General features: G+C 41.8%; 1 protein-coding gene across 1 annotated transcript; it reads left to right on the forward strand.

Moving 5' to 3' along the window:
- Window positions 1-242: 242 nt before the first annotated feature.
- On the forward strand, window positions 243-16,559 carry LOC118118964 (coiled-coil domain-containing protein 6). The gene is made up of 9 exons (XM_035172555.2): window positions 243-639; window positions 1,833-1,982; window positions 3,899-4,027; window positions 4,615-4,718; window positions 5,900-6,060; window positions 8,080-8,236; window positions 9,706-9,806; window positions 11,080-11,201; window positions 14,321-16,559. The coding sequence occupies exons 1-9, from the start codon at window positions 385-387 to the stop codon at window positions 14,516-14,518; spliced, it is 1,377 nt and encodes a 458-aa protein (XP_035028446.1). The 5' UTR covers window positions 243-384; the 3' UTR covers window positions 14,519-16,559.
- The last annotated feature ends 1,725 nt before the right edge of the window (window positions 16,560-18,284 follow it).

Genomic DNA, 18,284 nt, shown 5'->3' on the forward strand with positions numbered 1-18,284 from the left:
TATTATAATGTCTTATTATGCAGTATAATAATATTAAAATGTATTATTATGCAATTTTGGCTTCATTAAACTGTATTATAATGTCTTCTAATGCAGTATAATAGTATTAAAAGGTCTTATAACGCGTCCATGTGCAGTGGTCGTGTTAAGTTATCATTCCAGGTGAACGTGCTGTCAGGTGTCAGATCATCAGCACCAGGTCGTGGATGGAGCGTGTCGTTTATCAATGGTGCACTGGGCGGTACTGGAGCCGTCCGGGTGGTGGCGCTGTGCCGACATGTGTGAGCAAGGTCACACGGTGTACCAGCGCACGGTTGAACCGTAGCTTTGCCGTGTTCGCTCCTCAAACTGCCGCCGTCCTCTCCCCTTCACACCGTCACAGCCATGGCGGACAGCGCAAGCGAGAGCGACACCGACGGGGCGGGCAGCAGCTCGGCCACGCCGATGTCGTCCTCCGCCTCGAATTCGGGCAAACCGAGCATAGTGATCTCCCAGTTCCGTCTGGAGGAGCTGACGAACCGCCTGGCCTCGCTGCAGCAGGAGAACAAAGTTCTGAAGATCGAGCTGGAGACGTTCAAACTCAAGTGCAAAGCGCTGCAGGAGGAGAACCGGGACCTCCGCAAAGCTAGCGTCACCATCGTGAGTAACGGGAGAGCGAGCTAACTAGCTACATGCTACCACCCCCCCCTCACGCCACTTGCACTGCGTTTGTCAGTCAGCCAGGTGCGGCTGCTGCTGCGTGGTTAGCGCCGAGCGGCCAACGGCGACACGTTAGATGAGTTAACTCGCAGTGTTACCTGTGTATGAGCGCATCTTCCTGGTGTTTTGCTAGCGCTAGCTCTACTAATATTAGCTAGCTAGCATTTGGTTGGATATGTTGCTAATTTAGCCAGCGGGCTAACGCTCGCTGGGGTGGCTGGGCATCGTCAGTCGAACTAGTTTGTTTTGCCTGCCTGCGCTTGGCTAACAATAGCTTAGCGGCTAGCGCCAGGGTTAGGGGCGTTTAAAAAGTAGGTGTGCGCCTCACGATGCCAGTTACCGGACTGCTAGTTAGCCGTTTGGTCAGCTGGTTACTCGGCGTTAGCCATTGTCACCACGTTTACCTCCGTCAGAGGTGGTGTAAGTGACTTCACTGGGAAATAAATAGCCCAGCAGCAGCACTGGTATGGGGCGATGCGTCATACGTCTCCATGCTCGGTTAATCAGCCTCCGCTTCGTACTAATGTGTAACTGATCTGATGGATAGATGGGAAGTATGTAGGCCAAACTTAGCGAGCTAGCTAAATGCCAGGCTCGTATGTTGGCAAGTCAGCCACACTGCAACCTGCATCACCCTCCTAAAATGTGCCAGGCTTAACCAGCATTTTGCTTTCTATTGTCCTTCTCCATGTTTATGAACAACTGACACAAGGAGAAAAAAAAAAAGGTCCAGCTCGCAGAACAGACTGTTGCTCTGAGGTCAGTGGAGAATTTGAGACTGGCGCTAACAAGGACAGACGTATCATCGCCCTGTAATGCTAGCTGATGTAGCTGTCTGTAGCTGCCTGTAGCTGCCTCAACACATCTCCCATGTTTCACTCTTTCCCTCACTGTCAGTCTACCCATTACTGCAGCAGCTCTTGAGTCACTGGGGGAGGGGGGGGAATTCCGCTTCCTCTTTGGCTGACACATTTCACTGCACCAGATTTTTGGGTGGTGTGTGTTTGTAGTATACTTCAGTGCATCGTTGATCACATTATAATCTGAATACACTTTGAAAATCACAGTTTTCACATGCTACCGGACTGATGTTCGCCTGTGCCGCTGTCTCTTCTTCTTTTCCATCCCCACAGCAAGCGAGAGCAGAGCAGGAGGAGGAATTCATCAGCAACACCCTGTTCAAGAAGATCCAGGCCCTCCAGAAGGAGAAAGAGACCTTGGCGGTCAACTATGAGAAGGAAGAGGAGTTTCTCACCAATGAACTGTCAAGGAAACTCATGCATGTGAGTGGGAACAATACCGTTGATTGTAGTTGTCAATATCGGGCACAATAGAGAAAATAGTTTGAACCCCTATTTGATAACTAATCATGTTGATATCAAACATCAGTGCGGCACAGATGTGCTTTTCTTTATGCTCCATTATGCAAAGTTTGTGGCTACGGCATTGCCAAACATGTTCAGCATAAGCTTGCTGTATGTGTATATCTATGGACACCACCCTATGTTTGAGTGCAGGGCAGCTAGTGCATTATCATCAACTGTCCTGGTACTCGCCTGGAGCCTGGAAAGGCTCAGGATGACTTCATTGCGGCTGCTAGCTGCTCCAAATGACTCTCAAATTACTCTCCTCCCGTCTGTCGGTTATTTGGTTGTGTCTGTTTTCCACATCTTATTTCCCAACTGCAGAGCACGCAGCATGTGCATGCACACTTTCAGTGGCTAACTGAAGGGTGACTAATGGTGTGTTGATGTGTCATGACGTGGGAGTCTGAAAGGGACACATGCAAATGCCTCAGCAGACCCTGCTTAAGGTCAGATGGACTTGTTTGGGATTTTGTTGTCTTACCTTCTCACTTAACATGAAGTAGACCTGTGCCTCCCTCTGCCTGTAGACTTGGTGCTGACAAATGCCCCATCGTGTGTGTGTGTGTGTGTGTGTGTGTGTGTGTGTGTGTGCGTGTGTGTGTGTGTGCGTGCGTGCTTGTGTCTGTGTACATGGGCATGTGTTTTAGTCTTGTGATGATGGATTGAGAATTGAGGAAATGCGGTCATTTGTTTTACTGGGTGTGTATATGCTCCTTAAGAGAAGCACTTTTGTCGATTGTTTAGTCTGACCTGGATTTCCCCCATCGATGGGAGTTTTTGCTGAAGTTGTCTAAAGTTCAGTAGCCAAATTATGCATCAGCCTCAGCAAGGATTTGAATCAGTCCTGATTTTATGACCCATACACTGTTAATTCTGATATATTCTAAAGTGCCAATAGGATTTAATTTTATAGAGAAAGCTGATAATTTATTTCAGATCAATTGTTATTAATATATGGACTAATGAGAGGGGGAGAGTCTGTCATGATACCTTCATACACGTCTGTATACACATGCACACATTGCCACTGCTCTAGTGTTGCTAACAAATGGCCTCTGCTTGAAGGACAGAAGAATCCAATGGGGATATAATATCTCAAGGTGTCCATAGGCTGAAAATACAGAGACATATTTTCACTCAGACCTGGGCATAGCTACAACTCACCACACAGTACGAAGGGTAGTAGCCAGTAGTTGATTTACTTTAAGGGAGGAACCCTGTCCAAACAATTCCTAAAATTCTTAGTTTGTTAATTAAAAGATGGTGGCTGCACCGGGTGTGTCAAAACTCTATTGGCCATTCTCTCAGCCAGGATACTTCAGAGCACTCCATTATGAATGCACCGCACTCATAAGTGAAGATGAACTGCCTTGTTCTGAGGTTTTCTTGTGGTTTCTGTTGGTAGCATAATGGAAATTGTTATTTTTCCCTTTCCAGTCTTTTCCCATAAATGAATTTGCATCCCCCTTTTTCCTGTAATGAGTAATCACTTATGCAATAAATCACACAGCCGTCCCGTTTTAAATCAGCGCTGAGCCGCACCCATTCTTTGTACTGGTGAGCTGCCAGAGGTGGTTACTTTGGTTGCCAAATCATTATTTTACTCTGTTTATTCCTCTGGGAATTGTAATATTTTACTTTATTCTCTATGTGTAAGCTAAATAACATAATCTGAGTGTATTTGTTCACTGTGGTCATCAAATACTTCTTACACGACTCACCACAAGTCTCTTTTTGCTGTTGCTTCTCTCCCTTCTTTCTCATCTCCTTTGTTTCATTCAACTCCTTTTTTCCCCTCTGTCCTTGCCCTATCCTCCCCTTTTCCATCCCAGCTCCAGCATGAGAAGGCGGAGTTGGAGCAGCACCTGGAACAGGAGCAGGAGTTCCAGGTTAACAAGCTCATGAAAAAGATCAAGAAGATGGAGAACGAAACCATCTCAAAGCAGCTAACACTGGAACAGGTATGTACAACATGGCGGAGCAAAGTATCCAGTGTGGAACTACACATCTCTGAGCTTGTGTCCAGTTATTGCGGTAAAGCGAGTTGCCAACATTTCACCACCCTTAATTCTTCCCATTGAATGTTAGCTGGAAAGAACATGTTGGTCTGTGGCTGGATTCAGACCTGTGAGTGCAGAACCAAAAAGTTTCCATGCTCTGAAGTCAGGATTTTTGTGTAGGAGTGCATGTGTGTATTTATTGTTGCTGTTCACTCAACAATGTAAGAGTGATACTAATGTAATACTGTTGTGCATTTTGCCCGGATGGAGGTGCAAGGCAAAAACACAAATCAGCAGCTTAGTTTTGTTGTGGGGTTATTTTGTATCAGTCGGTGATAAAGACATCTTGTTTCTTCAATGTTGTTTTTCTATCACTCCGGCTCTCTCACAAGCAGACATAAGAACTGCAGTTCTTTGAAAGAGAAGCTTATCTGGACAGAGACCTTGGTTTTGCAATGCAGCATATTTTCTGTGCAAATCAGCGCATGCTTTCCAAAGTCATGTTTTTCTCTATCTCTGGAAGTCACACGCTTTCTTTTATTCTCCAGTTGAGGCGGGAGAAGATTGACCTTGAGAACACATTAGAGCAGGAACAAGAAGCCCTGGTCAACAGACTGTGGAAACGGATGGACAAACTGGAGGCTGAGAAAAGGTGTGGAATGATAATATATGATAACTGTCTAAGTATCGAGAGATGCTGCTCCTTTTTACACCCATATTCATACTCAAAAAAGAGACTCCAATTAAAAATTTGTAGTGTCTTTCGCAAAACATATTGTGGCTTTCATATAGCATCTGATGATTGTCCATAAATTGGCCAGTAGTTGCACTAGTTAATATGAAGCCTAATGGGTTTGCTTCACATTTAGCAATATTCAAAAACTTTATACTTATGTTAAACATGATTATTTTTATTTTTTTTACAAAAGAACCTTCATTTTAATCTAGAATTACCTTAAAGCTATTCTGCAAGTGCACTCCTGTGGTTTCCTAGTTACCTAAGAGAAGACAAAATGTCTTGATGTCTAAATTTCAGCAATTTTTTTTCCTTTCTTTCTAGAAAAATAATTATTTTGTGCAAGTATATTTCTGGTCGGTTTTCTGTGTCTGACAGACACACACACATATTCACAGGCATAAATAAAATGCCTGTCTGTCACTCAACAGTTGACTCATCTTCACTTGATGCAGAATAACAGTAACTCTCTGATCTAGATGACACATTTTAAGGTCAATGTTTTTACTGGAGTGATTTACAATAGGGTGAATAATTGCATCCTGAAGGCTTGATTATATATCAATATTCAATATGGCAGACGGATGCAGTAGAAGGATTGAAAAGGTTTTTTCATTTTTGAGAGTTAAATAAATAGTCTCAGATGTGGCCAGTAGGCTGTAGCCCAGAGATATGTTAAAGCTACAGGATCTCATATGGATTTTTATTTAAAAAACCTTTTCATTAAAGCTGCTTTCAGACATTCACTGAACTCCCAGTTCCTCTGTATTTTCTCCGGAGGTGATGCATGTGTGAACGCAAAGGTCTGAGTGAGACGCTTCTCAGTTTCTGCGGTATTTGTGTGCCTGGCCTCCTAGTACAATGTCCGTAGAAATCCAAGAGATGTCGATGTGAGAACACAGCAGGGGATCCCCCACTGTTTCTGTTGTGAACGCGTCTGTGCAGAGAACCTCCCGCTGTGTTGTCCATTTGTGAAAGGCAGACTGCGGGTAAACTCCGTAGCCAATTCTCCGGATTTTACCCGCAGGTCATGTCTAAAAACGGCTTATTTCAGTTAATTATTTCACTGATGTGTTATCTTTGTTTTTCTAAACTAGAATCCTTCAGGAGAAGTTGGACCAGCCCGTATCAGCTCCTCCCTCCCCAAGAGATGTTTCCATGGAGATAGACTCACCGGAGAACATGATGCGGCATATCCGCTTCCTAAAGAATGAGGTGGAGAGGCTTAAGAAAAGCCTGCGCACCACTGAGCTGCAGCGTAAGTGGCCTCAACTTGTCATATGATCCGCAGGGGCTGCAGCCTCTCTGGGGGGCAAATTCCCCTAATGGCTAATTAAGGATGTGATTGGTAAAAGTGATAATCAGATAAGCTGTGACGGGCAGATTCCCCCTAAAACCAGTACTGGCTAATGGAGAACAGGGAACTCTCTGGCTTTGTGCTGACATAGTTTACAGCCTTGTTACCTTCTTGTCATTTACTGGTCAAATTAAAACCTGAGACAGTGTAAGATGGCCCTTTTATAAAGAAGGGGAACTGCACAGTGGTCAGCAACAAGCCTTTAAGGAAAGATTCTCTGATCTTAAAATACAAATATTTTCTCTTAACTCCTTTTGAAAGCGGTACCCTTTACATTTGAGCTCTGTATTAATATCCAAATGATTCTCTTAAAGGTCTTAAACCTGTGAACATGTTCTGTCTACTATCTATTACTATTCTACAGTTCTGACTACAACGCTCTCAACTTGTGCAAAGCCTCAGATGGAGCAAAATACTTCTTATTTTTGTTAAAAGCTGATCAGTATTATTACAATTATTGCGATTATACAAGCTGCAGCTCCAGTCCTGCTGTAGAAACCTGTAACTTAAAAAGTAGATACCATGAAGAAGACCATAATTATGACAGTAAGCACTACACCATACCACACTCAACCATAAAATATTAATAAACATATCAAACACAATTCCCAGCTATATTTTGCACTATATATTACAGCAATACTGCATGGAAATACATTAGCAAACAGGTTCCAGTTTAAGTACCAGTGTTTAGTGCATTCAAGGATGCCTCAGGTGATTGTTGGGAAAAGTAATCTTGCTGATGCCTTTTAAGAACACTACAGCACCAGATACTTTTCAAGAGCAACTCTTTCATAGGGATAAAATAACCCTATTCACAGTATGAGTTTCAAACTTAACAAACAAAGTTTTTCTCATTTTATTCTAAGTGACAAAATAGCTGTTTAATGTTTTTTGGGATGAGACCCCCAACTCTTTACCTTTAGGGAGTTAACAAAACAGTCTAAACTGTGTTAAAATATTTGAATCAAAGCAGATTATACTAAATATGATATTGTCAATGTTTTGTTTTCACCACTAGAGGGAGCTGTTAGTGTAGTTGTACAACCAGCTCTGCTCCTAGTAAAAAGTTCATGCACCACTCCACATTATGGACTGCTTCTGAAACCCTTTAAATCTCAACTATGCAATATTCACTGTGCGTATACTTTTCCTGTCTTTACACTGTATCTTATTTTAATTACATTCATATTATATATATATATTTATATTCCTTACACTTCAGTATTGCATGTTACTTATTACTTGCTGATGTTTTTTTGACTCTTGCTGCTGTAACTACTGCTCATTGTGGGACTAATCAAGGATTATCTCATTTTATCTTAGTCCAACTGATAACACATTGTCTGAGAAGCTGCGACAAGGAGCTAGACTGAATCTTCTACTGGAGAAAATCACACCATTGCATTTACTCACTGATAATCCTTTGTGTTAGTGGCAGTCAGCATTGACCCACTCCAGTACAATCAAACTAGATTGTTCTTGGATGTTTCAGGAAGGAAGGGGGGGTGTTATTTCTGCACATTTTTTAGATGGACCTTGTTACCTCCACAAAGGATGTTATGTTTTCCCCCCTGTCTGTTTTAATTGTAAGCAAGATTACACAAAAACAACTGAAGGAAAACCTGATTGATGCATTCTATATGGGTTAGAGAAGAGCCCATTACATGTTGGTGCAGATCCAGGGTTTTATTTTTCACTTTCTTTAACATTGCCGGATTGGACATTTTCCCTGAGATTAATTCATCGATCTTCAGGGACACAAATGAGGCTTATTTAGGGAACTGATATTTGAGTGTGTGACTTATGGTGCAGCTTAAATGTATTTAAGGGGACTGTTGGGCCTTTGCGGAGGTTTGTGCTCTATTGAGTGACTTCATAGTCTCAGCTGATGTCATCTGTTTTCTGTCCCCCTCCCAGACACAGAGAAGCGTGCCCAGTACATCGAGGAGGAGCGACACATGAGGGAGGAGAACATCCGGCTGCAGAGAAAGCTTCAGAGAGAGATGGAGCGCAGGGAGGCCCTGTGCAGACAACTGTCAGAGAGTGAATCCAGTCTGGAGATGGACGATGAGAGGTAGAGGATGGGACACATGATATGACAGATTAATAAATACGCTGCAATAACTCTGGGGTGAAAAAACCATATGTGTCAGCAAATCGAGGTAAATGGATGAAAGAGAATTCATCTCAGTAAATGGCTTGGCCTGTCTGCTGGAGTCTGATGTTGCTGGGAGAGGCCGGAGAGTCATTTGGCTCCATTGGCCATTCATACTGCTGACACTGCTGATAGGATGAAGGGGCCCTGAACCTGTTAGAATAAAAAGATGAAGGAACAAAAGAGGTATAGATGTGAAAGACACAGAGCAGTTGTTCTCCTAATGGCCGGTATTTTTCAGCGCTCTAAAGGCTTTCTTTGTGATAAGGAAGTTAACAAAACCTGCCTGTTTAAACATGCCTGTTGGCAACTTGTCACCAACCACGTCGTTCCACATTGCCTGTGTTTTTTCTTTCAGTGTTGAATCACACTATAGCTGTCATGATTACTTAAGACACCAGTGGTAACACTGGATATTAACAGCAGCTGATTTTAGTTTTGCCAGATCTCATTATAACTGAAAAGGAGCCAAGCTCTCAGGATCATTTAAGCCAGTGACTGCTTTGTTTCTTAGTGAACGTGAGCTCTTAAGCTTCACGTACAGTCGCAAAAACATTCAAATACTCTTCGCTCACCTTTAGTTTGCAAGGTATTATAAACATTTCACTAGGTTTGGGCCAATGGACGAGGATGATCGACCATTTCTGAACCATGTCCTCATTCAAGTTTTTCGTTCAGTATTGGGTATCTGCAGGAACTGAGCCCGATCCTATATAGAATTTACGATACTCAAATGTTTATAGAACAGCCTGTGAATCTCACAAAGTGAAACCATGCGGCTGTAGACGTGTTAATCTCACACACCTTGTTTTTATGAGCTTCTTGTTCTGAATACTGGAGGTCACAGGTCTGTCAAATTATTTTATTGATATGATGTAAATCAAAGTTCATTTTTAGACGATGCCATCCTTGACGGTGACTTGAAACAAAACTCTTGAAGATGTCTCACTCTGTTGGATTTGTTGGAACAGCAGAAGACCTCGCAGCTGTACAGTTGTGTGACAGACTGGGGGTTCATCTGTCACTATCTTCGATCAGACATTGATGTACAGACAACAGACGAGTTTAATTTGTGACTGTCTGTTCTCTAGTTAATTAGTTACAGCTGATAGGACCAACCACTAAAATCAGACTGTGACGCTTTGCACCTGATAAACTGAATGTTTCCTACCCTGCACTGTTAATGTCAATGATGGTTGCCAATTTATTATTAGCATCTTATCAGAGTAAGAAGTTATGTAAGGACATGCCTGCATACACAGATTCTGATCACATGTTGCTGTCAGCTAAAATATCTCTTCTTCTTCTCGGTTTCATGTTTATCTTAAATACAACTATAGCATGTTTTTATATGTATTTTTACCAGCTGTAAATTCTCACCCTCTCAGGTACTTCAATGAGATGTCTGCACAGGGCTTGCGAGCGAGGACCGTGTCCAGCCCCATCCCCTACACCCCCTCCCCCAGCTCCAGCCGACCCATATCACCTGGTAGGTAGTTTTGACATGGCCACTGTCCAAAGAATACAGCAGTCAACAAGGTACATTACATCAGAGGGTGGCCGACAATAAAAAACACCTTTGGTGTCAGTTGATATGACTTATTGGCACAAACACAAGCTTTATCTTAGTTATAAAGTTCATCATTAAATCCATAATCAAATCTGGAAAAACATCCTTTGACAAGTTGAAGTTTCTTTAAGGTCAGCGAAACCACAAATTCATTTTCAGTGAAAAATGTTTATTTATCCCCTTTCTGGCCAATCAGTTTATCTATTGTGCCCTTCTAAACCTTTTGTATCTGCAGCCCCCTGTTTCTGTGGAAATCAAATTCATTCCTCTGATTAAAATGAATGACGGTGGGTTGATGAATAGTTTGGGTGCAGACCACACTGCCGTGTATCCCAGGAAGAGCAGCACGTCTACATTTGACTCCTGACTGACTGTGTGTCTTCCTCCATCTCTCTTACCCCGTTTCCTGTCCATCCTTTACTGTCTCTATCAAAATAAAGGCTAAAACCCCCAAAATATACTCAAAAATGTCTGATAGAGAAAAGTTCACATAGCTAATGAAGTCATCTCAGCTTCAGAAGTTTTTATTTCCAAACCAGGTAACAGACATTGTTTAGGTTTATCAGATATTCAAGAGGAAGGACCAGTTGTACCTCTGGTTTTTATGTCACTATAGTTAATGAGTAATATGATCTTGTCCACACAGAGAGTTTGATAGAACTGTTGCTGCTCTTGCTCAGCTAACATAACCATTAGTGTGGAACTGGTGTAAGAGTAGGATAAACAAAACAAACAAAGTACTGAGGGAAAAGCACATTAGGGACATAAAATGTACACACTTGTGATGTTGACAGGTATTTTTTGTAGATCAAAATTTCCCACTTTCTTTATCATCTAAACTGAGCCCTGGGTGTCTTTTGAATCCTATTGTAAAAACGGCAAATACAATGCAGAGGGGATCAGGCCATTCAGGGTTCAAAGTTCGTTGAGTCATGCTTTTTTGTGATTCAGCATGATATCAGATTACAGCCCAAATGTTTGCTCAATCATAAAACAGAGCTGCAGTGCCAAAGCACTGCTGTTTTTCTGTTCAGTCAGCAAGATACACTTTATGTTCACGCATTCTTGGACTAAATAATCATAGAACCGGTTCTAAAGAAAATGGCAGCACTTTCAATCATGATAATATAATAACCTGTTTTTAAAAAATAAAAGTGCTTACATTGTGTACAATGTTGTCTTCCTGTCACAGGTCTCTCATATGGCAGCCACACAGTTGGCTTCACCCCTCCAGCTACACTGTCCAGAGCTGCCATCTCCCACTACAACACTCCTGCCCTGCACGTTCACGGAAGCTCCTCTCACGCCGTAGCAGTAAGTAACATGCAGATCCACACATCTTAAACAAACATCTGTTGACTTGTCAATGTTTCAGAATGTGTTAGGTGTTGTGTATTGTTGTCTGGAGTTTGCAGCCCAAGGTTCTCATAATTATTGCAAAGAGCGAGCAGATCCAACTGAAATTTTAGTTGCTCTGGTTTGAATGTGACAACACAGGTAAACAACAAGAATCATGGATATATTTCTTTCTCCCATTATTCTACCAGCAGTAAAACCGAATGTGTTCCAAGTTAATAGAAGTTATAAAAATCTTAGTTCCCATGTGATCTTTGCACTGTTGAGTGAGATGTTCCACTTTTTGTTTCTGTTATGTTTTGACAAAAGGCACAAGCTCAGCCCTTTCTTTTTATTGAAGATGCTGCCCTGGCCATCACACCAGTTTGTTCACTGGTACTGGACAGTTTCAGTATTGGGACATTTTCATTTATGTACGAGTTTAATTGTTGTCTTGTAAAGGTTTGCCGAACTTGGTTTCTTCCCGGTGATGGTGGTGATACAGGTTGCCTGTCAGGAGCTTGGAATGTCACTCCATAGAGTGCATAACTCCACCAAGGCCCAACAGTCCCCAACAACATTGTTGAAAAAATATCCTATCTGGCAATATTACAGAAAAAATATTATTTCTTTCATCATGCTGCACAAAATTCCATGGAAGTCAGTTGAGTATTTGTTGCATAATCCTGCTGACAAACCAACATAATATCCTTGTTGGAGGTAACAAGAGGTCAGATCACTCTCTCTGAGCAGTGCGTCCTCCCCCCCTGGACTAAGCGAACACTGGATGCTGGTGTGACTCACTATCTTAAGAGGAGTATGAGATGGGACAAGCTGGGGCTAGTGTTTGAAATAGGAGCAAAACAAAAGTTGAATTGGCATTGCTTTCTAGCCCTTGGTAAGTTTTTATACATATCATAGCTTGCTGAAAACCTTTATAAAGTATAATGCACATCCATGATGGTTAATTGGGCGGCATCTGTTGATTTGACATGAAATTACCTAATATGTAACTGATGATATCAGATAAGATGAGATAATACTTTATTAGTCCCGCGATGGGGAAATTAACAGAGAGCTTTATGAAAATATCTCAACTAAGAATGTTATAAAGATTTCACAAGCTTTCTTAATGGATGAGTCTAAATGCTCTGACAGTCTTGTAAAAGCAGAAATGCTGCCAAAAGTTTCGTATTCAGGCCGTGACAGGGCTTGATGAGAAAGATTAGAATAAATGTCATTGTTGGTTTGCTTTCGGAGTTAAGTCTCTTTTCTCTCTGCTCATCCGTACCAGCTCATTACGCCCATGTCACTCACTTCTCGTGGGAACACTGCCAGTTAGGCACTTACCAGGTCACTGTGACTCTGAGTCTTGACTGTTACTGTGAGACAACTTTGACTCATTGTTGAACCATTTGCTAACATTTTGCATTTTCCTACAAACACGGACATGTGAAGTTTGTCTTGAAAATATTTTTTTATCGTACGTTTTTATAATTCACTTTACAATCTGTACACGTTAACCTTGTATTTCAAATAGTTTTAACTGACCACTTAAGTGTGTCCTTCCTCCTTATGACTTTATAGTAACTAGTCTCTAAACTATTTCTTCCATAATTAAACTTTACCTCCCACTCTATTTTATATCCTTGGATACATCCATACTACTACGTTCTAGTTTGAAAGGGTGTTTTCAAAGTAAAGCGATCTCTGTCCACACAAGAGTTTTGGATTTGTTTTAATCCCCGTCCATACTAACACGCATGAAGACGCCCAGCACATGACCAATCATGTACACTGGGCATGTGTGGATCGATGTAAACAGGAAGACATGCACAGCTCGCAGGTCTGAGGGTTGGGGGTTGCAGATTTCTCGAATTCTAACTGTCAGCAGTTGTATTATTGGAAGATTCAGATTTTAACTGCACAACCACTGTAAACAAAGACAACTGGGTCAGCAATGCCCGTAATTGATCATCCATGCTGTGTTCTACATTGGTAGCCAAGTCTAATGGCGGTTGTTTTCTTCCGGGGGGGGGGTCATGTGATAGGAGCCTGACCAATCGGCGAAGGCAACGTCTTGACCGAAAAGACGTAGCGGAGTTGATGCGTTTTCAAACAAAAATGTAGTAGTGCCGATGTAGCCTGTGTCTCTGGTTTTCTCCCTCCCGTTGCTCTGCAGCCGTTCATTTTCTCTTGCATGCAGACCATATCTCTCCCATCACCCCACAGCCCACCCAGGAGTGTAACAATTGGTCTGGAAGATCAGAACTTCAGAAGGATTAATTTTTCTCTAAAGCCCCTTTTTTGTGCCTCCTTGCTGGCAAAAGCCACGGCCAGTGGCATTATGAATTCTAGTTGTCCATCTGTCTGTTGAATTTCCATGAACACAGATGAAAGTATCTATCATTATGTCGTGGTGGTTACAAACAAATCAACGGGAAGAGAGAAAATGTGTTCATGGTGAAACTGCAGCGGCTCAGAGGATGTCAGCTGAGTAGGAGGTCCTTCATATGTGGCCCAGGACAGATTTGCGTTGCCCAGACCACCTCCGGTTTTGGTCTGGTGGGATGTGATCTCTATCCGATCTGAGTACGTTCACATCTGTACTGTACAAGCTGCCCGCTTGTGATCGTATCACAAAAACAACATAATAATACCAGGAATACCTTCCAGGGAACGTCTTTGTTGTTCAGAGTCCAAGGTCACTGTGACCTGAAAGACGACAACATGTAACACTGCAGCTTGACTGGTTGATGAAGTGGAATTGCAAATTTCAGCTCGTGAGCAATAGCTCTGTGGAGAAAACATGACTCACCAACAATTTTATTTTCCTTCAATGGTTTGGAACACTGGAAACTGTCTAACAAAAAAGCCCTTCAATTTGCCTCCCTTTTGTACACTGCTGTACACACTGAGGTTCATTGTTGCTCTATCTGCCAAGTAAATTTCAAAATGAGAATAGTTACACATGTTGCTCTGACAGATTTTCTACAAACCGCTTAAATACTCATTTCTGCACCAAAGGTATAGATGGTGCCATCCAGTTGTTTCATAGAACAGGCTCATTAATTAGTTTTTCTCTCTTTCTCAAACAGAGGCCCTCTCCAAGAAGAAGCACCAGCCCGGACAAATTCAAGCGACCAACGCCCCCACCCTCCCCCAACACGCACTCAGGGGCCCAGCAGGCTCAGCCTCAGCTACCCCCACCAGCGCAGCCCATGGTCCAGTCCATGTCCTCCCCGGCAGCTATGTCGCAGCATGCAGCAGCACATCATCCTCCCTCCCAGCCTTAACGCCACACACAAGTCTCTGTCTTTGCGCGTGAGTGCGCCCACTGAATGGCACGACGCTACCGCAACAGCAGCTTCCATCATTACCAGCTCTGGAAGTCAAGTTTCTTAATCTCTACCAACTCCACAAAAGAAGCAGCTTCAACAAGTTTTAGGGTGGAAAGAAACAAGTCGGCAGCTGAATGAAGCAAGCCGCCTGCCAAATCCACACGTGGCGTTACTTAACTACTCTTTTAAGGAATGGATGGACAGAAAAATAATCGCTTCTGGGATTTGTAGGCCAATTATCTGTTCCACCTTCTGTCTTGTACATGTTATGTTTTTGTTTTCTTTGCTTGGGACTGTAGCTGGTTGGAATTGTTGTTGTGGCGCTTCTAAGATAGCACAAACAGCACATACAGTATGTGTCATGGTGGTGTTGTCTGATAGGTTGGATGTTTGGATCAGTGGATGGATGTATGGCTAGAGAAATTGATGAATTGATAGATGGATGTGGTTGATTCTTTGCGAGCCTATAATATGACACTCAACCGCAGTAATGTCCGCCATTCCAGCTCATCCCCCTGCCCCGTTAGGTCTCCGAAGCAGTGTCAACATTCCACCCCCCCACCACAAGTTTGAACAGCTTTGATTAGGTCAACAAGAAGTGTCACAGAAGACTGCTGGGAGTTTCTCCACTATAGGGCATTGATCAAACAGGGCATGTGCCACAGTTATTTTAGTTTTTGAAAGCATTTGAGGCTTTGCAGCTTTTCAGTTCAAATGAAAAGGAAAAAAAACAAACATCATGGAGGACGGGTGCGGGGACATAAACCACAGATAAATGTTGCCTTTTGAGGTGTTTAAAAATGTAGTCTGAGGTGTTACAACTTAGTCATGTACTCGGTCTCTTCTCTGCTCTTCTCTCTCTGGTGTATTTCTGAAAGCTTCTATCATCCTTATGGATATTCCTCATCAGAAAAAGGAAAAAAAACATAATGCTCTTTACACTAAATATACATACTGCTAAAAACATTCTAAATGAATGGTACTGTTGAACTAAATTTCTATGTATGATTAAAGCTCTTGAGATGACAACTTCTGTTTTTAATTGTCAATTTTATGGATAGTATTGTGAAAACTGCAAGAGTTAAGCATTGACGAGCTTCGTAGACTATGTAGGAACAGTCATATTTTTCAGAAGACGTCCGTTTCATTAAACACAGAATTTAACGGATCCTAAGCGATGCAATGGTTCCACGTGGGTTTGATGTTTTTGTGTGTTTAGCTTCACTGGATTGTTTCCTTCAAATCATGATGTCCCACTAAACCCCCACAGCAGTTGATGGAAAGTGTTTGTGCCTTAAATAAAACTCCACCATCAGACCTCACAGAACAATCCCCTTTAGTTGCGTTTAGTGTTGCATGTGCACGGAGGTATCTAAAGATTTTACCATCCAGCTTAATGAGAAACATGTTAAACTGACCTCTCAGGCTACGCTTGAAAACTGGTAAGGCTTCATTTTTCATTTTTGTCTTTTGTGTCCTTGTGTTATCTTTACTGAAATAAACAATAATTACAGGGTGGACTGCCACAAAATTTGCAACAGACTCTTAAGGTCCTTTGAGGATAAATTTAAACATCTTTACTGTCGTTTCATCTATTGCCACCGAGAAGTTAAAGTTTCTGGGAATATCTTTAACGTTTCCTAGCAATCCAATGACTTTCGTGATTCCTTTGACTTTTTTACTCTCAGCACCACCATAAATTTAACCATAATGGATTGCCATAAAATTTGGTACCCGTGTTTGTCAAAACCAACTGCCTTTGATCCCTGAATGTTCTTTTGATGCTTTTGGGAAAATCTCAACTACTGCATGTTTGGCAGAAAAAATACATGCGGACATTCATGGTCCCCAGACAATGATTCGTCATTATAATCATCCTCTGACATTTCATCTATAGCCCCATCTTCAAGCTAAGAGCTGATTTGTTTTTTGTTTGCTACTCATTAGTGAATGTTAGCATGCTACATTTTATTAAAGAAAATTGATGTTCATCGTACACATACCTGCTATCATTCTTCACTTTCATTGTTTCAGACAAGTTTTCAAATTGTTTTAACTGTATATCAACCATTCTCATAACTCCATTACCCTGTGAGATGCAGTACTAGCATCCTCAGCATTTGACCCATGGTTAAGGTTTCATAAAGTTATATGTTCAAATCAAAACAATGGAGCTGGACCGACCAACCAACAGATGGGCCTTTACACTTTTACAGCCATGCATGTAGCATGACTTAAACCTTAAATATGGAAGCACTTCTGCTCTGACATCAATCTATTGTGACACCACTACATCTTGTGATAAGCCTCTTACGTGTGGTTTTGTGCCTGTATCCAACACCGGTGGTCTCAACCAGTTCCAACTGGCTGAAGACTTGAGGGGTGTTGTTCATAAATGAATCCCTCCAGGATCATTTAAGATGTTAGCCTTTATAATGTGCGCGCTGTTGAAGGGGAGCATGGCAGTGACGACAGGCTCCCCAGGTAACTGTAGCTTGTTCACAGACACAATGAGTTCAAACTCCCCAGGATGAAAATATAGGCCTACACCCCCACCATAAGATTGACATCAATATATTTGTGTCCATCCACTTGCTGAGTTCTGGTACAACTGAAGTGAATACCTTTTGTTTTTCTACTATGTTCCAGTTTTCTCTCTTGCTGCTGAAGCCGGCAACCTGAACTAATCCAAGCAGGAATCTGGACTGGAGGCTCGGGTTCGCCACGCTGGGTATTGAAGTTGGTCTTTCACCTCTGCGGCTTTATGGATATAGGTGGCCTGGACCCAGAGTGATTTATCCAGACGGCAGGGTGGCTCTGTGTTTTTACAACTGCCAAGCCTGTTGTGTAAAATGTCAGCAGGGGGCTGGATCTCGGGTGTCACAAAAAGTGAGAGCGAGAAAGAAAATATACTAAAGAAATACGAGTTCAGCTCATGTAAATCTGCTGGGAAGTGTGTTTTCCACGGTGTATTATCATGTTGTGGGGACTTAAGTACACTGGCACATAAAAGGCACAAACTGCAAGTCCCCATAACATCAGTCATTACATTTTAAGGTGAAGAAGCAAATATATTTAAGTTATAGTTAGAATAATACATGTTAAGGTTCGCCAGGTGGTAGTAGTGGTGTTTAAGGTTGGAGTAAGTCTAAACGTTCATGTAAGTCAATGGAATGTTATCTTGAGTCACACCGGTGTGTTTACTGATGGTCTGTTACTAGGTAATGTAAACTCCGCACCTCCAGCTGAAGGAAACAATACAATTTTCATATTAGTCCATTTTGTAGTTTTCATACTTACAATAAATTCTGAGGTGACACATGACACATAAAATACCAAAACCTTGTAACTTGACTAAAGTTTGACTAAATAAACTATCCTAAGCACAGCAAAGTAATAAGTGTTGGTTTGAACCGCACACCAATGAACATGAAATCTCAGTCCCTGCTTGTTTTTATTAATTACACCTTATTGTAAAATTATGATTAAAAGGGGTTAAGATTAAATAGCTGTGAATTGTACTGCTATTTTAATATATTACGTCAGAAGGCAAATGATATTCTGCCAAATAGACCGTTGGCTTTTAAGATAATACATGTGGTTTTAGATGTTATTAATATGTAGCAGAACCAATAAAAGATCAACATCAAATTTGAGAAAACAGTACTGAATAAATTAAGGAATGTGTCAATATTGAGCAAAAACAAAGGGCCCCAAAATG

This window comes from Hippoglossus stenolepis, chromosome 12 (assembly GCF_022539355.2).
Source record: "Hippoglossus stenolepis isolate QCI-W04-F060 chromosome 12, HSTE1.2, whole genome shotgun sequence".
Taxonomy (NCBI): Eukaryota; Metazoa; Chordata; class Actinopteri; order Pleuronectiformes; family Pleuronectidae; genus Hippoglossus; species Hippoglossus stenolepis.

Excerpts from the sequence above, each read along its gene's own strand:
- LOC118118964 (XM_035172555.2), top strand. The coding sequence starts at position 385 with ATGGCGGACAGCGCAAGCGAGAGCGACACCGACGGGGCGGGCAGCAGC. Across the intron at positions 4,719-5,899 it reads AAACTGGAGGCTGAGAAAAG|AATCCTTCAGGAGAAGTTGG; the intron begins GTGTGGAATGAT and ends TTTCTAAACTAG. Across the intron at positions 6,061-8,079 it reads GCGCACCACTGAGCTGCAGC|ACACAGAGAAGCGTGCCCAG; the intron begins GTAAGTGGCCTC and ends TCCCCCTCCCAG.